Source organism: Mesoplodon densirostris, chromosome 17, assembly GCF_025265405.1.
Source record: "Mesoplodon densirostris isolate mMesDen1 chromosome 17, mMesDen1 primary haplotype, whole genome shotgun sequence".
In the NCBI taxonomy this organism is placed as follows: Eukaryota; Metazoa; Chordata; class Mammalia; order Artiodactyla; family Ziphiidae; genus Mesoplodon; species Mesoplodon densirostris.
In genome coordinates, this window is record NC_082677.1 from 77,421,974 (window position 1) to 77,440,633 (window position 18,660).

The 18,660-nt window shown below is 48.1% G+C and overlaps 2 protein-coding genes across 6 annotated transcripts in view; one reads left to right on the top strand and one right to left on the bottom strand.

The window, feature by feature from the left end:
• Nucleotides 1-400: 400 nt before the first annotated feature.
• Nucleotides 401-18,623, bottom strand: DCUN1D2 (defective in cullin neddylation 1 domain containing 2). Its single transcript, XM_060079785.1, is given in 13 exon segments — nucleotides 401-1,785; nucleotides 2,597-2,693; nucleotides 3,885-3,967; nucleotides 7,673-7,680; nucleotides 8,148-8,181; nucleotides 8,184-8,315; nucleotides 11,158-11,262; nucleotides 11,265-11,373; nucleotides 17,010-17,132; nucleotides 17,206-17,325; nucleotides 17,448-17,490; nucleotides 17,967-18,253; nucleotides 18,531-18,623. Coding segments are annotated over 13 exon segments (1,314 nt in total). The 3' UTR covers nucleotides 401-1,705.
• Nucleotides 17,398-18,660, top strand: part of TMCO3 (transmembrane and coiled-coil domains 3) — a 31,694-nt gene continuing 30,431 nt past the window's right edge. For 4 of the 5 annotated variants that reach the window (XM_060080061.1, XM_060080063.1, XM_060080065.1 and 1 more), the window contains exon 1: nucleotides 17,398-17,574. The gene's annotated coding sequence lies outside the window, so the exon portion shown is untranslated. Of the gene's footprint in view, nucleotides 17,575-18,287; nucleotides 18,446-18,660 lie in introns of all 5 variants that reach the window. The other variant, XM_060080062.1, reaches the window with a different exon arrangement.

Below are 18,660 nucleotides of genomic sequence, written 5' to 3' on the forward strand. Positions count from 1 at the left end.
ACCTCTCACATTTGGTTAATCCGCATGTCTTCACTGTATTTATAGTGTGCGTTTCAGTGGATCAGTTAGGTATGTAACTCCCGTCAGTTCAAGGAAATTCGTGTATTATGAGATCTGTGACCGCCCACATGGAACAGGTGTATTTAGCAGATACTACGTGATACCTAGAAAGGAAAGCATGTGACCCAGGCCGTCCCTGTGGGACGTGATCCTGTAACAAGGCGGCAGGCTGGACACAGGCTGGGAGGGTCCCAAGTGTGGTGGCCGCTCCCCTGACGTGGGACCAGGACCCTGACATCCAGGGCCGAGCGTCCGAGGACAGACCTGAAAGGCACCATGACACCAGGAAGAGAATTTTAGTGTTTCCAGAGTCCTCAGCACTTTCACAGCACGCACGACTTAAACGTTTATTATAGAAGGGAAACCTACAAGTGTTGGAAGAGCCTTTGTCACTGATGTTTTGGTATCTGTTGATAAACAACTCCATAGAACACCTTTTCTCCACATAACTTTAAATCTCAAGAATGAAACAGTGCCACAGACCTCATGATTCTTACAGGCCCGTCCGGGTTCCATAACCTCTCTGAGTAGAACTCTTACATGTCAGAACCCACGAGGCCTCGAAGGACGCATTACAATTGGTGAAGTTTCTATTAAAGCCTCTTAGAACCCCAGTCTTACAGGTAGAGGACGGGGCAGCGGGGCCTGGGAGAGATCAGGTGACTTCCCTGGCCCTGCACCTTGTGACGGGCTGACCCCGCCCAGACTGGGTCTCCAGGCCCCAGGCCTGAGTGGGTCACATTTTTTTTTTTTTTCTGTATGCGGGCCTCTCACTGTTGTGGCCTCTCCCGTTGCGGAGCACAGGCTCCGGACGTGCAGGCTCAGTGGCCATGGCTCACGGGCCCAGCCGCTTCGTGGCATGTGGGATCCTCCCGGACCGGGGCACGAACCCGTGTCCCCTGCATCGGCAGGCGGACTCTCAACCACTGCGCCACCAGGTAAGCCCTTAAATACATTTTTTTAAAAAGCACACTTCATGAAGCTTCTTAGGAAGTCCAGCTGAGATTATCAGAAGTAAAGCAGACCCACCGACTTGCAGGCAGTTTAAAAGAACACTTTTCTGGAATCACAATGACACCATCGCTGTGCAAACTGCAACGGCGCGTTAACCTGTAAAATGATTCCCAGATGAACATCCAGAGAAAAGTGAAATGAAAAAAGAGCTGATAAATCTAGACACTTGATGATTCAAAAAATATAAATCTTAACCCTGGCACCAAGTTTAAAACCGTCAGCATCCACGACAATCATCCTCTTTAGGGCACGTTTCCAGCAGCCTGACTTGTACTGTTTCTCAGGGGTGGTCACGGACAATTCAGCGAGTGCGGTGAGCACAGCCTTGCTTTGGGTCGTGATCAACAGCGACCCTGCAGCCTGCAGACAGGCCCCAGCTCCTCCGTAAATGCGGAAATCATGCACAGGTCTCTTACAGCAACAGCCAGGGCCCCGTCTCTGGGTGCCCCAGCAGCGAGCTCAGAGGGTCTCCGTGTGGCATCCAGTCAGCGGTGTCTTCTCTAAGCAGCAGGAGAGGGTCTCCAGTCTCACGACTGGTCAGGATGACTTTCAAAATGGGCAACAGGCATAGCTGGCCAGTGTCTCCTGCAGGACAGTTCCCTTTTCATCTTAATCCATCTCGGTTTTCTGCCTAGAGAGGGCTGCCTTTACCACCTGTGACCACTGGCCGTGCATATTCTACGAAATCATCTATAAGAAGAGGCCATGCTCCTGAAGGAAAGCAAATAGATTTTTTTAAAAAAGGCAACGATTTAGAGCAATATTTTTATATTCAAAGCATTTTTTCACAATCCAACTTTTATATTTCAAGAACTCAAATGATTTTAACTTTCTATAGCCTGTGCTCCACTTAAGGAATCAGCTAAAGTGACCCTCTTCTGCTCTAGCCAGACCAGGGTTGGCAAGTGCTGGTGTGCTTGTGTGGACCCGGCCCTGTGAGGACCGCCCACCCTTGACCCCGCCGGGAATGTGCACAGTCACCTCCTGGCCGGGTAGAGGGAGCTGACGGTGGGCGGGGCCGGGGGGTGGGCATCCTTCCCTAACGGGGCGGCGCCCACAGCTCAGCAGGCAGGCAAACGCTCCCCGAGCCCTGAAATGTTTGGGGTGAGGGCCGCAGCAGGTGTGACCGTGCTCAGGTGAGCAAACGGAGGCTGCGATCTTCCGTGAGTTTCGGCAGAGTACGATGGAATAGCCGCTGCAGCCACACGCGGGGCCGTGGGCCCCAGTGACTGTCCTGCCTGAGGTCTGACTCAGCGCCTCTGCACGTCCACTCTGAAATGCTTTGGCTCAGACAACCGTCTTCCTGACTTTAACTAAATATGAAGCTGTATTTTCTTTTGTGCGATTTACAAGACATAATAAAGTGACTACTAGTCTCCGGACGGGGTCGGGTCAGGAGTCAGCAGGTGCCGTCCGCCCCGGGGCCTGCGCTGCCATCACTGACCCGTGGTCCGGGCGCAGAGACGTGTGCGCCCGCGTCAGTGCCTCTGGCCCTCTGCTGAAGTCCGGCTACTTCTCGTACCTTCTTCATCATAGCTGGACATGTCATCTGCAATCATATTTCCAAAATCTAGCAGAAGGTTCCAAGTGTTCCTTGGGGTTGATCTTTTGTGATGCTCCTAATACACAAGAGAAAAAACCCACCAGACTTACGACCCAGACTTAGCTCTCAGCTGTTCTACTGGCCTGGTTATCTCAGAACAGAGTTCGATAAGGAATAAGTACCGGAACAAAACTGTCAAAAGTTAAAATAATAATAGCGCTTTGGGTAAACGTTAAGAGCTACATAATGCCAATGTGCAGATGTAGAAAGCAGACTTAGTTAAACACAAATTAAAATAAAACTTTAAAAATACAAAAATTATAAACTTATTTCAAATCGAGAGGCAGAACTTTTAATCTCTCCACCTAAGCCCCAAACCAATTCAGAAAGAGTGCAGGCAAGTAGTACCCTGATACATTTATTTTCCTCAATACCAGGGAGTTCTCTGAAGTGGGATGGGACACTTTTCTGGAAATGTCTCTGTTCCTCGGTACTCCAGGTGCAGCAAACACGTGCAGGATACCTGCCCGCAGCTGACGGGGCAGCCCCGGCCCCGGCCTCCGCTTCATCTCCCAGGGGCTCCCAGCTCATAAGGCAGCAGGTGCCGCTGTGGGTCCGTCTGCACACGTCACAGGCACACGATTCACAGACGGCTCGCAAGCTCGTCTCACACCTCGGAACACACGTGTGACCAGCACAGCACGCGTGCTCTTCTGCCCCTGCCGTCCCACGTCCCTGTGTCCCTCTGCCGCGTGGCGTTCTGGGGTCCTTCCCCAGGCTGCTCCAGGAGGGCTTTCCCACACAGCCCCCACCCCGCCACCCGGTGGAAGGGCTGCTCCTCGCATGCAGGGGGGGGGGCGCTGAGCAGGACAGCACGGCCACCCCCCGAGGTCAGGGCGGCCCACACCCTGCACCATCCCCGCCGCCGCCACCGAGACCCCTCCCCGAAGGACCCGCTCCCCCGGGGCCAGCTGAGCCCTCCACTCCCGAGCGATGCACAGGACATCAGGAGTAGTCCCAGCCCGTGAACACAGCTTGGGGGGCACTGGTGGGCAGTCCAGAGGACGCGGCCTCGGAGCAGCCGGGGCAGAGCCCCTGGGCGCCGCTTGCAGCTGGTGGCAGAGTGTGGCCGCAGATCTGCTCCTTGGTGACCTCTGCGCGAGACCCTGGCCCCACAGTGCCCGCGGTCAGGCCCTCAGTTAGTACGGATGGCCATCTCACCCACTGGCCCCTCACGCAGGGCCCCGGCAAGCAGGAGGACACTTACCAACAAAAGGATGTTCCAAAGATCTAAAAATTTAAGCCTTCTGGATAATTCCAAATTCCAATATGCGACGGCCATTTCTAAGTCTGGCAGAAAAAGAGAAAGAGCAGTGAGTGAATCCCAATTTCTTTCTCCACTGCACAATGACTACTTCTCAGCACACTGGTATTCACTTACTTAATAAGAATCAGCAATCTTACCTAGGAGTGACATGAGGGCTAATGCTTACAGAAGTGTTCCTGAAGTTGTGTGTAATCTAATTTTTTAACTCTGGGGAAATGTCTTTTAAAAAGGATTTGTTGGGAATTCCCTGGCGGTCCAGTGGTTAGGACTTGACACTTCCACTGAGGTGGCCCAGGTTCAATCCCTGGTCAGGGAACTAAGATCCCACAAGCCACGCAGCACAGCCAAAAAAAAAAAAAAAAAAAAAAAAGCTACTCTAGTGACCATCAAAGGCATCTTCATAGCACCTATTTTCTTTCCAACAACCTCTGAAAAATCCTACCTCCTGAGTAAGAAAATGTTTAGAAGGTACTCCTACTTAAAATTTTTATCTGTGATACTCCCTTTAGAATTAGATCATAAAGATGTTCCTTCTGTCAAAGAAGGGTCTTTGGGCCGATGTAAAAATTAGCTAATAATCATGAAACTTTACTTCCTCAAAAATTATGATTTTTCAAAGCCAACTGATTCCAGACTCTAGCCAGAATAAAACCAGGCTAAGCTTCTTACATCAAAACACAGAGTCAAGGAGCTTTAATTATCTCCTTTTAGCCTATCAGTTAAGCACAGGCTAAGGAATCATCACACACAAAACAATACAGCACATGCACATCTTAACACACACATAAGCAGACACACAAACCTGAAGGAAAGGAAGGCTTCATCTGTGGGTTGTGTGTTTTGTTTTGTTTTGTTTTTTATTTTACCCCTTTCCACTGCTGCCCATGCTTTTTCTAGGAATTATAGGAACACTTGTATCAATCTCTTTAATTTATATTTAACCCTTCAGAGGACAGACCATGTAATACACTTTGGAAATTGTAAAATCAATTGCTCCATTTGGGGTCTGCAGCCATAAAATTATTCATCTTGCTTTATTTTTTTAAAAAAGCCCTCAGAAAACCTTATAAAATAAAATGTAATGTATGTGAAATGTTCAGGTTTCTAATCATTTTCCTGTAGAGGCTATTATTTTCTTTAATACAATTTTATATTCCTTCAATTAGTCTCACAAAGCAAAGAAACAACATCAGTAACTGTTCTAATTCTCTAGTGAATGATTTTTTTAAATTTATTTATTTTAAAATTTTATTTATTTATTTATTTTTGGCTGTGTTGGGTCTTCATTGCTGCATGCAGGCTTTTCTCTAGTTGCAGTGTGCGGGGACTAATCTTTGCTGCGGTGCATGGGCTTCTCATTGCGGTGGCTTTTCTTGCTGCAGAGCGTGGGCTCTAGGTGCGCGGGCTTCAGTCGTTGCGTTGCGTGGGCTCAGTAGTTGTGGCTCATGGGCTCTAGAGCGCAGGCTCAGTAGTTGTGGTGCACGGGCTTAGTTACTCCATGGCATGTGGGAACTTCCTGGACCAGGGCTCGAACCCGTGTCCTCTGCATTGACAGGCAGATCCTTAACCAGTGTGCCACCAGGGAAGCCTGACAGGCAGATTCTTATCCACTGCACCATCAGGGAAGTCCCACGGTAGTTGATTTTTTTTTTTTTTTTTTTTTTTTTTGCGGTATGCGGGCCTCTCACTGTTGTGGCCTCCCCCGCTGCGGAGCACAGGCTCCGGACGCGCAGGCTCCGGACGCGCAGGCTCAGTGGCCACGGCTCATGGGCCCAGCCGCTCCGCGGCATATGGGATCCTCCCAGACCGGGGCACGAACCCGTATCCCCTGCATCGGCAGGCGGACTCTCAACCACTTGCGCCACCAGGGAGGCCCACGGTAGTTGATTTTTAAAAATCCATCTAACATTTAATTCACTTACACTTAATATAATTATGTAAATGCTGACATTTTTAGGCTTAAATCCTCCATTTTATCATGTGCTTGCTATTTGTCCTGCCATAAACTAATTTGCCTTGTGTGCTTTTTTTTTCTTGGATTCTTTCGGATTGAATTTTAAAATAACTTTACTCCTTCCTCTCTTATTTAGGAATTATATATAAATTATAATTCTCCTATTGTTTTTATAGTCATTATAACACATAAAAAGAGCGAACAAATATTTTCCCACTGTTTTACCCTTTTCATTTTCCTAAAAGCATCTTTTGATAAGCAGAAGTTTTTAACTTTGATGGAGTCCGATTTATCAACTTTTTCCTTATGGCTAGTGCATTTTATGTCTTCCCTGAAAAAGCGTTGCTTAACCCAAGGTTACAAAGATAGTCTCTTAATGTTTTGTCTAAAACTTTATGGTTGTCAGTATCTTGTACAGGTCTACAATCTAGCCCCAATTAATTTTTATATATGATATGGAAGAGGGACTGAGGTTCAATTTTTTCACCTTTACCCAGTTGTTTCAGCATCATTTGTTGAAAAGGCTCTTTTTCCGCCATTGAAATAATAAAAGCTGACTAACAATCTTGCAGTAGATGAACAAAGTAGGAAGACTTTACTAATTCATTTCAAGACTTACTCTAAGGCTACAGCAATTAAGAATATGTGGTGTTGGGTTAAAGACAGATAAAAAGACCCATGGAATACAACAGAGAAGATCCACAAAGACAGTTTTTTGTTTTTAAGAAGATGTCAAGGTATTTCATAAAGTTATCCAGTTTACCTAAGAATCCTCAAGCCCCCAAAGAAAGGATGTAGAATTAACTGTTAAAGGCAGGTATTCTAACCAGTCAGGAGTTAATAGCCAGGAAAACATGCGAAGAAATCATAACAGAGCAGACACAAAAACCAAAGTGTTTTTAGAGGTTAGTGCTATTTAGACTAGAAGCAAAGTCCTTCACATTTCTAAAAACAGAGGTTATCTTCACAATATAGTTCACTAATACATTCATAATACTTTTGTTTAATATTTTGAAAAATAGTTTCACCTTTAACTGCTCCATGAGGTGCAGAGAGAGAGCAGTCCACCAAACATCATTAACTTGTAAGCTAGAGTTATGTTCTGTATACTCCAGATAAGAGGGCGTGAGATTATCTGTAACATTTTGGGAAGATTCACTCTCAAAATCTTTAAAATATATATTTTAAGTTATGATACTTCATAGGATAATAGGAATTTAAAATTTTTACTTGTACAGCATATTTCTAGACAATGTCTAAGAAATGCCATCATTTGTCTGTATAAGAAGCACTTGTTTCCAAAATGTCCCATTTCGGGGAGATTTTAACAGGTGGGACAACTTGTAGTCCAATGCCAATGGAACGCTTCTTTAAGAGGTCTTTCCTATTCTAAAACTACTGGTAATTCATCTAGGCTTTCCTAGGTGAAAAGAATGTGGAACACATACGCTGTTACAAATTGTTACAATGATACCTTTTGTTTGGTTGGTTTTCTTCAACTACCAGGAATGTGGTAAGATATCAGAAATCAAGTCTCATAGAGGTTAATGTCACAACAGACACATGGGTTTAGTGAAAACAAGCATGCTGTCCACACAGCCTTAGAACATGTTTACCTAAGCCTTTTGAGCTCCTTCCGGAGCTAAAAATAAGTGAGTTTAAGTTGTCAACACTGAGATATCAGAGTAGCAGCAAGTCAGCAAGTCAGGTTTTACACACCTCCTGAAACAGTTCAATAAGCTTAGTGATTAGATGTTTATGTGCTTTCATTTACCTCTCCGACTCATCCAGCAAGTAAGAAACATTTAAGGTATGAATGAAGCTTTTATCCCAACCCTGTAGGTAAAACAGAGAGGTGTTACAAGCAAAAAGACAGAATGATATTTTATTAATGCTTAATACAGCAACACAACAAATTATACATGGAGCACACAGTATTATGAAATAAATTAAATGGCTGAAAACAAACAAACAAAAACACCTGGATGTTTACCATCAATTCAAAACTGGAAGGAAAAAAATTAAAAGGAGAAAGTGTTACAAAAGAAATTAATCTGAATAAAAACACTGAACAAAATTTTAACTGGAATTTAAAAGAAAACCAAAGGTTTGATAGTACAAATGCATAAGAAATTTGTAAAATATTCAAAGGACATAAACTAATATGAAGTTTACAGGCTGCTGAAACATAATTAATGTTGAAAGTATTTTCCTTCTGGAAAAGTTTAAACTGAGACCAATTTACTTACCCAAGCTCTGTCATGCCATCTACAAATTCTTTTTGCTAAATTCACATAGAGTCGCGGCTCTGAATTTCCACACTATACCCAAAACGGTGATACTGGCAGGATCTAGGCTTAAATCATCACAAAACTTTTGAATTCCATCAATTCCAATTTTATTTTCATCTTGTGGGTCTATAGTTAAAGTTAAGGGAAAAAGAAGTTAAAATTTTGGATAGTTTGAAAAGCATTACTAAAATGGGTGGTAAGAATCATACCTCTACTACATAGTTCTGGCAAGGGTGTTTCAAATACATCAGTCAATGCACTGCAATTTTCTACCATATGTGAAAGAAATAGCAACAAATAATGATTTATCCAGAAAATATTCTTTGTTTTTAAAATCTAGGTTCCTGGGTTTTTAGGGGGGAAAAAAATCATTGAAACTTTTTTGAAGACTTCATCATTAAGAAAAAATTAATTAATCTCCCTAAAGTAAAATAAAATTTCAAGTTTACAGAATTTTACCTTGCCCAAAGGCAAACTGCTATGAAAAACACTGTAAAGTATTCAAAATATTTTAAGTTTTTATCACCACCTTGTCAAAGCAAAAGAAAGATGTTTTTCTTTTTTCTTTTTTTTTTTTTTTTTTGCAGTATGCAGGCCTCTCACTGTTGTGGCCTCTACCGTTGCGGAGCACAGGTTCCAGACACGCAGGCTCAGCGGCCATGGCTCACGGGCCCAGCCGCTCCACAGCATGTGGGATCTTCCCGGACCGGGGCACGACCGTGTCCCCTGCATCGGCAGGCGGACTCTCAACCACTGCGCCACCAGGGAAGCCCAGATTTTTTTTTTTAAAGTGATTTCATTTGCTATAGTGCTAATACTAATACTACTGCACAATACTTATTTTTCAGTCATTTAGTTTATGCACCCACATTTAACAGCTTAGAAATTCAGGCTTCCCCCTACCCCATCCCCTGGCAATTTCTAGTTTAGAAATAAAATTAAGGAACTTAGCATTTCTCCATGGGAAAATCAAATCGTGAAATCCATTAAAAGAATCAGCAAGGCCTCAACAAGCGAGGCCCTGTGACCTTAGCCTGTGTCTCCTGACCGGCATCACAATTACAGCCCACCTGCTGCCGTAGAAGGTGCGAGAAGCAGGCCTGCGGCACCTTCCCACAAAGGAAGGTTAAGTGTAACAAACTCTTCTTCCATCACACAAGACTGAACTCTTAAGTGCTTAACGCCACATTTATATATACATATGTTGCTACCAAAGAAGAACTGCTGACCTACCTTAAATGAGCAAAATCACACAGACCCTTCCAACCCTATGCTCCTGTGTCCGTGAGAACCTGCCGCCGTGGGCTCATAGGACAGAGGTTCCCACACACCTCCTGACTCAAGCCTGTGCTCCTAACACGACAGACCTTCAGGATAAGAGAAAAATGGGTCTACGATGCCCTCACCTAGTAACCGTCCTGATAAACTTCATATACAATAATTTTGAATGCTTTAAAGTAGTTTGGAAGCACTCATTCATTTGTATACATTGTGTAGCAACGGTTGTTCTATTTGTCAATAGTCTTTGAACTATACATCTATGTTTAGGGGCCAAAATGATTGTACCATATGTCTACTTTAAATGACTAGAATTGCATGAATAAAATTAAATGATAAGGGATGAAGCTTAAAGACTAAAGATAATTTTCACATAAAAATATTTTTCCAAAGGCAGCTGCACATATCTGAATAACTTTAAAAATCTGCATAGCGCATGACTTACAAAATTAGCTCAGTAATTAACTTAGCCAAAAAGATTTAAAGCATACTGAAAACAATGTTCATTTTTGGAGAACTACAACAAGTACAAATCTGTTTTTTAAACCACAGAACATGTTTCTGAACCAAGATTTTTTTTTAAAAAAAAAAGGAATGCAATTTTCAATTGATTTTTTGGATCTAAATAGACAGATTATACACAGTATTTTCAAAAGTAAAAAATGAAAATAATAAATAAAGAAGAACTTAAAGCCAAGGGAGTTACTCTGTTTGTGTTAATACTTGCTTAAATGAGGGATTTTATTTTTTAAGTTTTGGAAAATAAGATTAACCTTAGAAACTGCTAGAAAAAAAAAATCAGCTCTTGAATCGTTGCCACCTCTCCTATTACAGCACAGACCTGACATTTGATGTGGAATTTAAAGCCTGCTGAGTAGTCTGGATCTGCACAGACTCATCATGCAGACTTATTTTTGCAGCATGACTGTATGGTTTTTCGTTTTTTTTTTTTTTTTTTTTTTTTTTGCGGTACGCGGGCCTCTCACTGTTGTGGCCTCTCCCGTTGCGGAGCACAGGCTCCGGACGCGCAGGCTCAGCGGCCATGGCTCATGGGCCCAGCCGCTCTGTGGCATGCGGGATCTTCCCGGACCGGGGCACGAACCCATGTACCCTGCATCGGCAGGCGGACTCTCAACCACTGCGCCACCAGGGAAGCCCATGACTGTATTTTGATAGGGAAAGCTCCATTCTGTGCCAATTTCAATAAAAATAACAACTGTCCCCAACTGAAAACACAAAGGTTTTTTTTGCCAAGAGTTTTTCCAGAAACTTCTGCAGCTGGAGCTGTTCCAGGGTTCCAATACAAGCACACAGTGTTAAGGGCAGGATACCTGTACCCTCACGTCATAATTACTCTTACGATTTGGTATCGTTCTGAAATGGCCTTCTCACCACGTATTCCTGTCTACGTGGAAGTGCTGGGGAAAAGCACTGTCTTAACGAGTGTAGCCACCTGGCCTGGACACCAAGCCTCCGAGCAGTGACTGCCCGTGGCTGACCGTGGGCACACAAGGCTCTGCCCAGGCCACGTGCAGGAGGGCTCGCTGCTCATCAGTCCTCAGACTTTTGTGCAGCTGAACATCTGCACGGGAAGGGAATGCACATTGGGGGCCCTGGGACGCAGCACAGAGACTCCAGAACAGCCACCCTGCTCCCTGGAGACGGACGCAGTCGCCACTGCGCCCCCTACCTTTGTACCTGTTATACAGCGGCTCCAGCTTCTTCCTGTCCACGGAGGTTCTCATGGAGCCCTTGTGGAACGAGGCTGGGTTCTGGAAGAAGCTGTCCATGGCGCATCCAGTTTCCACTCACTTTGGGCTAAGCAGTGGATGGCAGTTCTCTCACCAGCCTGAGTGAATGCCATGAGCTGGTGGACCTTGTCCTTCTGAGATGATTTAAGCTTATGCTGTGGGAAGCAAAAGAAGCAGGAAAGCCAGTGAGGCCAGTCCAGAGAGCTGTTTCAGCTCTGTCACTAACTCCTATATTGTAACTGGACTTAATTTTTCCTTGGGGGACCGGACTTCACTTCAGAATAACAGGAAGACAAAGCCTTGTTCTTCATCAGTTAAAAAGACTGCACAGCCTTCTGAAAATTCAAATGACAGCATCTACACAGTAACAAATATACAAAGTCTCATCTCCCCCAAATTAGAAGAATCAATGTTTTATACAAAATACATTTTGATCTCTATCTAGTTCACTCTGCATGATGTAGGATGTTAATTTTTTTCTAAGTTTCAGTGAAATCCTCTTTATAACACATATGTACCCTGTGATGAAGTGTGGCTAACCCTAGGCCTGACCACATCACCATAGCCCACCTGTGGGTCCTCCTTGGCTTCAATTAATTTCAGGCCCTAATGGCCAGGAGGAGGACCTCATGGTTGGAAACATCATTATTTTAAGTTTTTCTCCATTTAAAATTAGCAGAACACTGATGAAAACAAACACACATAACAAAGAATTGTGTGAAAAATAACTTACAGAAGTTCCAAAAGCAGGCACAAAAAGCCTGTTATAGTTAAATGAAGATGATACTAATAATGAGAATGCCTGTGTGCATGAGACAGAAATCAGATGGAAAAAGAGGGCAGAGGCTGTTGGTAGGTAATAAATAACAGAACTGCCGTGTAACAGCACTACATATAGTACATAATGAAACCAAATAACATTTTAGTGTTTCCAGGTATTGGATGGTTAAGGTTTTATTTATCTAAGGTAGCCTGATGAAAACCACAGCAGAAATGACAGTCATTCACTAATTTCTGTAAATCAAAACAGACTCTATAATCTACTGGGTGCTAATACTTTAAAAGACACTTTACACGATAATATGATAAGGGGAAAAGTTTTACTTAAAATGATGTATACTCAGTCTTTTCAAAAAAAGATGAGTTTATAGAAGCACACAGAATAAATTATAACTTACGGAAATATGTAACTGGAGAACAAACTGTAGATGAGGAAATCAAGAGGAGGAAATAAGGAAAATAAAAAAGCCAGAGATAAGACACAGACACGCAGAGCATACATAAGAGTTGAAAGTGAGCTGAAAATTAGGCTCTGAGCTTCTCAGTTGCCAACATAAAGAAGAAAAGAGGATTAGTTAGGAAAAGCTGTTTTCATAAGATTTAAAGACCCACCAGTGGCCCAGAAGTGGCCCAGCCCCTCCTGGCGCTGAAACTGGAAGGAAGTGGAGACACGAAATGTCCCCTTTGCACCAGACCAGCTCCTTACCAAATGCCACCAGTAAACAGCAGAGCAAAGCTGTTTCCTAACGCCTCCCTCAGTGCCCGCTGGTGCCAGAAAAGCAGAGGACAACAGAGCAGGAGTTACGCTACTGCAGTCCACACACACTGCTCGTGGCTGGGGACCCCGGGGGCCTAAGGCCTCTCAGGGGTTCCACGGTCACAAGAGTATCTCCAAATGCCTCCAAGCCGTTACCCACCTTTCTCACTCTCACTGGTGTATAGCAGAGGCTTTCAGAGGCTGCCTGACTGGTGACATCACAACAGACTGAACACAGAAGATTGGAGAACCTAACTTTGATGAAAGATGTTTGCAAAAATGTAATGTGAATATATAACAGGTTTACTATTGTTATTTTTAAACACAGATATTTTTAAACTTTCCATTTTAATTTCTAATATGGTAAATACCAATGGCTACAATCCCAATCATTTTTTAAAGTGTATAGGGGGCCTGGGACTTAGAAGTTTGAGAAACACTGATCTAGAGTAACCCAGGGAATTAATATTTTGCCTACTTAGAACAATGACTGTTGATCATTTGGGGTCCTGGGGTCCCTTTTGGAATCTGATGACAGCACGGATCCTTTCTCCTGGAAGACGTATGTGGTACACACATGGGCATATGGTTTGGCACAGAAATTCAGGGTTTTCACGGACCTTGTAGGACCATCCTGGCTTCTCAGAGGCTGGGGGAAGGTGGAACTTGGGCTAAGAACCCCGGAGCTAGGTCAGGAGGTGCTGGTCTCTGCCACAGTGAGAGGACCACACAGACAGGCGGGTGAACTTCGCTCCACGTGGCTGCATTTACAGACCCGCAGCCACCCTGCGACTGCAGCCTACAATCCGGGTTCCAGGGGCACACGTGGAGTGCATATTCTCTACATTACTTCCTGAAATTGAGCCTTTGAGAAAAACCAAAGAGTTCAAGGTTCTATTCTCTGGGAAGATCAAATTCAGCTCAATGCGGTCACATGCCAAATGCTTTGACAGTAAACTGACGAAAGACAATGCTGGCATCTTTGATGACACGGATGGCTTCCCCAAGGGAGGTGGGCAAATCCAAGGCTCACCTCAGACACCTCAAGACAGTGACAGGTGTTCGACCCCCAAATGGTGCACCGTTCAGAAGAACTATGACATGTTTACTATGGAAACTGCCATCAATGCTGGATTTTAACATTCTGTCAGGCTTGTAAAGGCAGAATTCGGTACACACATACAATGAAATTCAGCCATAAAAAATCATGGAGTACTGATATATGCTACGATATGGGTGGGCCTCGAAAACATTATGCTGAGCAAAGGAAGTCAGACACAAACAGTCACACACTGTGAGGTTCCATTCGCGTGAAACGTGCAGCACAGGCAAGTCCTGAGACGGAGGGCGGGCGGTGTGGCCAGGGGCTGGGGAAGGGAGGCGTGGGAGGGACGGCTGACAGGTGTGGGCCTTCCTTCGGGGGATGAAAATGTTCTGGAACTAGACACAGGCAGCGGCAGCACAACGCGGTGAAGGTCCTACGCACCACTGGACTGTACACTTCGAAACAGTTAACTTTATGTTATGCGATTTCACCTCAAAAAAATCCACCCTAGCACCCTGAGACTCTCCAAGATGAGCCAACAGAGCAACGTTTGCTCAGGTGACAACCATTCAGCCGGCAGATCCCCGCCGAGGAGATGCTGCCCAGCACCTGGAAGACAGGACGAGGTCCCATCTCGAGGTCCTTCTCCTGACAGCAGTCTCCCGCAGCCCCTCCTAAACCGCGACCAAGCGGCTACACGACAGTATAAAGGGGAACGCTTTCTGGGAAGCCTAGGAGGAGGGGGGCAGGAGCAGCACGTGGCCCCGGGCCACCCAGAGCGGCCTAAATTGTCACCGCGTGAGTTACAAAGTGGGGAGAAGTGCAGATGATCAATCTATTCCAAGACAGATCCTACCACCTGGAACCGCGAAGTGGCACAGAAGTGCCGGTTCTGAATGAGCAGCAGCAGCCGTGGGTCCAAGCGGAGCCCAGAGCAGGTCTCTGGCCAGGATGAAAGGGGAGGGGATGGTCCAGAAAGTTCCCATGATTCAATGTTACCCCTACAGTGATTAAAACAATAACCAATAGCTAAATCTAAAGACTATATGTGCTTCATGCCCAAAAGGGACAAAGAGATTCAAGTTGCAATTTGTAAAAAAAGGGACCTGGCATAAAGCTTTCTACAAAAAAAAAAGAAAAGCCTCATAAACTAAACACTTACCAGGGAAAGAAAGCTCTGGGTCTACTTAGGACTAAATCCATCTAAAATTAATAAAGGTCCATAACCTGGAAGGGCCACAGCCTGCCCTTCAAGCTCTGATGGCCTTCACTAAGGCTCACCACGCCAAGGAAATTAAAGTATTAACGGCAGCTTTTAAGGGAAGTGGGAGGGCTTTTTCTATATTTCTTTGTTTTACCCTGTTAAAATGTACAAAATTCTTGAAATAAAAATCTGGACAGGGGCTTCCCTGGTGGCGCAGTGGTTGAGAGTCCGCCTGTCGATGCAGGGGACACGGGTTCGTGCCCCGGTCCGGGAAGATCCCACATGCCGCGGAGCGGCTGGGCCCGTGAGCCATGGCCGCTGGGCCTGCGTGTCTGGAGCCTGTGCTCCGCCACGGGAGAGGCCACAACAGTGAGAGGTCCGCGTACCACTAAAAAAAAAAAAAAAAAAAAAAAGTCTGGACAATCCAGGAAAAACATCAGATAAATTCTCTACCCCCGGAAAAAGTCTCAAACATTTTAATTTTAATTGTGACCTTGTAAAAAATCACCCATGTGATCTGGGCACCAAAACTGACCACATACAAAATGAAAATGTTCTCCTTAAAATGCCCTTTCAGAGACACTGAATACAACAAAATCTCCTCTTAGGGTCAACTTACAAGGGGTTGCCGGGGCAACCACACTGACCCAGTTCGTGCCATCAATTCAGTCGCCTTGACGGTTTCAGGTAAAGCAGGCGGGGATGGTGCATGGAGTCACACCAAAGTGCCCCCTTTCACTCTCCTTCCTCTCCAACCTCTTCAGCAAGTCAGGCTCCTGCCCACCCAGCCCCTTCCCCTTAAGAGCTGGGGCGTGTAGTCTCGCCGGCCAAGGCGGCGCGCTCGGTCGGGCAGTGCAGCCGCTGCCCCGGGGGCCGGCACGAGCCTCCCGGCTGCACTGCGGACCGCCCGCTCCTGGTTTCTGGGACGACTTTCTCGAGCCCTCACGTTTCTCTGACCGGCGCTTCTCCATCTCCTTTCTTGGCTGCTCTTCCCACCCAGAAGGTTTGTTCTCACCCCTCCCCTCTTCCTGGCACATTCCTCCTGGACCATCTCTCTCCGGCCTGAAAGCCTCTCCCCGGCCTCCCACTACCACGAGGACAAAGGCTGCCATTCCTCCCTGGGACCAGATGAGTGCCCCATCACAGCGTCCCGCCGCGGCTGCTCCCTGGCTCTCTGGGCTCCGCGGGGCCCTCTTCCCATTCCTGTCCCTCGCACCCCCCATGTGCGCCGCGCACATCTGGCTGCCCCACCCCCACTCATTCTCGAGAGTTCAGCTCAGCTCACACCGTGCTGCCGCGGTCAAGCCTTCACTGGCTGGGCATCTTACACCACACACCCCACCCTGCGGGTGCCTGGAACCGGTGCCTCTCTCTGGCACTTATCCCAGCTGTAATAACGTAGCTGCGTGTTCAGTGCCCGTCTCTCCTGCTGGGACATCGTCTCCATCAGTACCAAACCCACATCTGCCTTGCTCAGCGTCGAAGCCCCGGCACCTTGCACACCACCTCGCTTGCACGCAGAAGCCACTGAATTTACTGAATGAACACTGAAACCCTTCAATTACCATGGTTTCCACAACGTTTCAAAGTAACTGTACGTTTCCAGAAAGCCCGCCCTCTCCTGGTCTCCAGATCTACGTCTCTAACCAACTAGACGATCCCGCTATCTCCCCCTCCTTACTGCATCGTCTTTCTGCACAAACCTGCGCTACCTTCTACAGTCCCTATTTTGGTCAATACCATGACCGTCTGCTCAGACGCCCCAGCCAGGGCCTGCAGAGCCCTTCCTCTCCTTTTCCTCCTTTTCTGAACGGCTCTGTGAAATTCCCCACCCTTCCCTCCTCTCATGCCCCTTGTTCCTACCGACAGTCTTCGTTCAAGTCTTCGCCTCTTCTTGCCGAGCTATTACCACCGCTTCCTAGCTGGCCTCCCCTACCCGCAGTCCTGACCCCCTCCCATCCAAGTCCTGGCCTCGGGACAAAAGGTGACCGCTTCGCACACACACCTTCTCAAAGACCTTACAGGCTCCCGCTCTCTCTTGGGAGACTCTGCCCTCCTCGGCGGGGAACCCGAGGCCCTGCTCGGGAGCCCTGCCATTCTCGACCCTGAAGTCCACGTTCCGGCCGCTCTGAACCACCGGCAAGGCTCAGGCGCGATCCGGGCCAGTGCATCTCCCGGCAGGACGCCCGCCTGCCCGAAACGTAACGACAGGTCAGGCCAGGCCGGCGGGACTCCAACTCCCGGCGTGCACTGCGTCGCCCGGGGCCGCCGGGATGCAGGCCCCGCTGCGCCTCCGACTCCCGGGCGTGCACCGCGCCGCCCTGGGGTGGACGGAACCCAAACCCCGCCTCCTTAAAGGGGCCGCGACTCCCTCTCGGCCGCGTCGGCTCAGAGGGCGTTCGAAAGAGCACTGCGGGCCTCCTGGGCCCTCCCCGTGCCCGACCCCGTCCCCGTCCTCGTCCCCGCCCCGGGGGCGGCCCCGCCGCCTGGAAAGGGATGCGGATAAGCCGCGTCCCGGTCCTCCCCTCCGGAAAGCCGGGCCCAGGACGCGGCGCGGCCGGAACGTCTGGGTGAGCGTTCGGCGCGGGGCCTCGGGTCCGGCCTGAAGTGCGGCCCTCGGGGCTTCCCTCTCCTCCCCTCCCTTCCCCGGGGGTCTCCCCCTCCCGTGGGTATCAGTTCTTCCCTCCTCGGGGTCTGGTCTCCCTTCCGCCTCCCGGGTCTGCCCTCCCCTCGGGGTCTCTCCTCCCAAGGTCTCCTCTTCCTGGGGGTCCCTTCTCCCCCTCCCCGGGAGTCTGGTCTCCCCTGCCCCTGGGGTCTCCCCTTCCCGAGGATGTCTTCTCCCCCTCCCTGGGGTGTCTGTGTCTGGTCTCTCCTTCCCCTCCCTAGAGGTCTCCCCTTCTCCTTCCCAGGGGTCTCTCCCCCTTCTCCCCCTTCTCCCGATGTTCCGTCCCCTCGGCCTCACTCAGCCCCCGCCCGCTCTCTCCTCCTCCGGGCTTTGCGCCGAGAGCGGTGCTGCACCTGAGCGCCCTTTACCGGACCCCGCACCTGGCGGCGGCCCCGGGGCTGCGGGGAGGGCGCGATGGGGGTGCGGGCGGGAGCTGGCGAGGCTTCGGACGCTGCAGGCCACTCGGTTGGACCGTCTACACTCTCCCGGCGCCTGATCCTCGGGTCAGATCTGCGGAGGAGCCGCCGCTCCACGAGCCCCTCGGGGTTCCGGCTCTGCGCGCCGCTCCCCGGTTCCCGTCGGACCTCACCCGTGGCCCCCGTTCACGCTCTTGTCCAGGTGTCAGGCGGCCCCGCCAGGTCCCAGGTCCCCTGAAAAGGACGCACGACGTGAGCCCCGAGTTTCCGCGTGATTCGGGGACAGCCCCTCATCCAGCTCCGGGGAGCCGCTCCGAGGAGGGGGGCCTCGTGGAGGGTCGCTGTCTGTCACGGGGACAGGTATCCCCGTGAATGACTCTAGCGCTTTCCTAAGGGTGGGAAGATGCAAGGATCCGGTCTGTAAATGTTGTTCCTAAAGTGTAACCGTCGAAGGGCCTGTTTTCCCAAAGCGCCAGGCCTCATCCCGTCCTGGGTTTGCGCTCCCCTCGGGCTGCGCTGTGTGCGCTCGGCGCCCCATAGCCGGGGGAAGCGGATGGCGAATAACGTTACTGAGT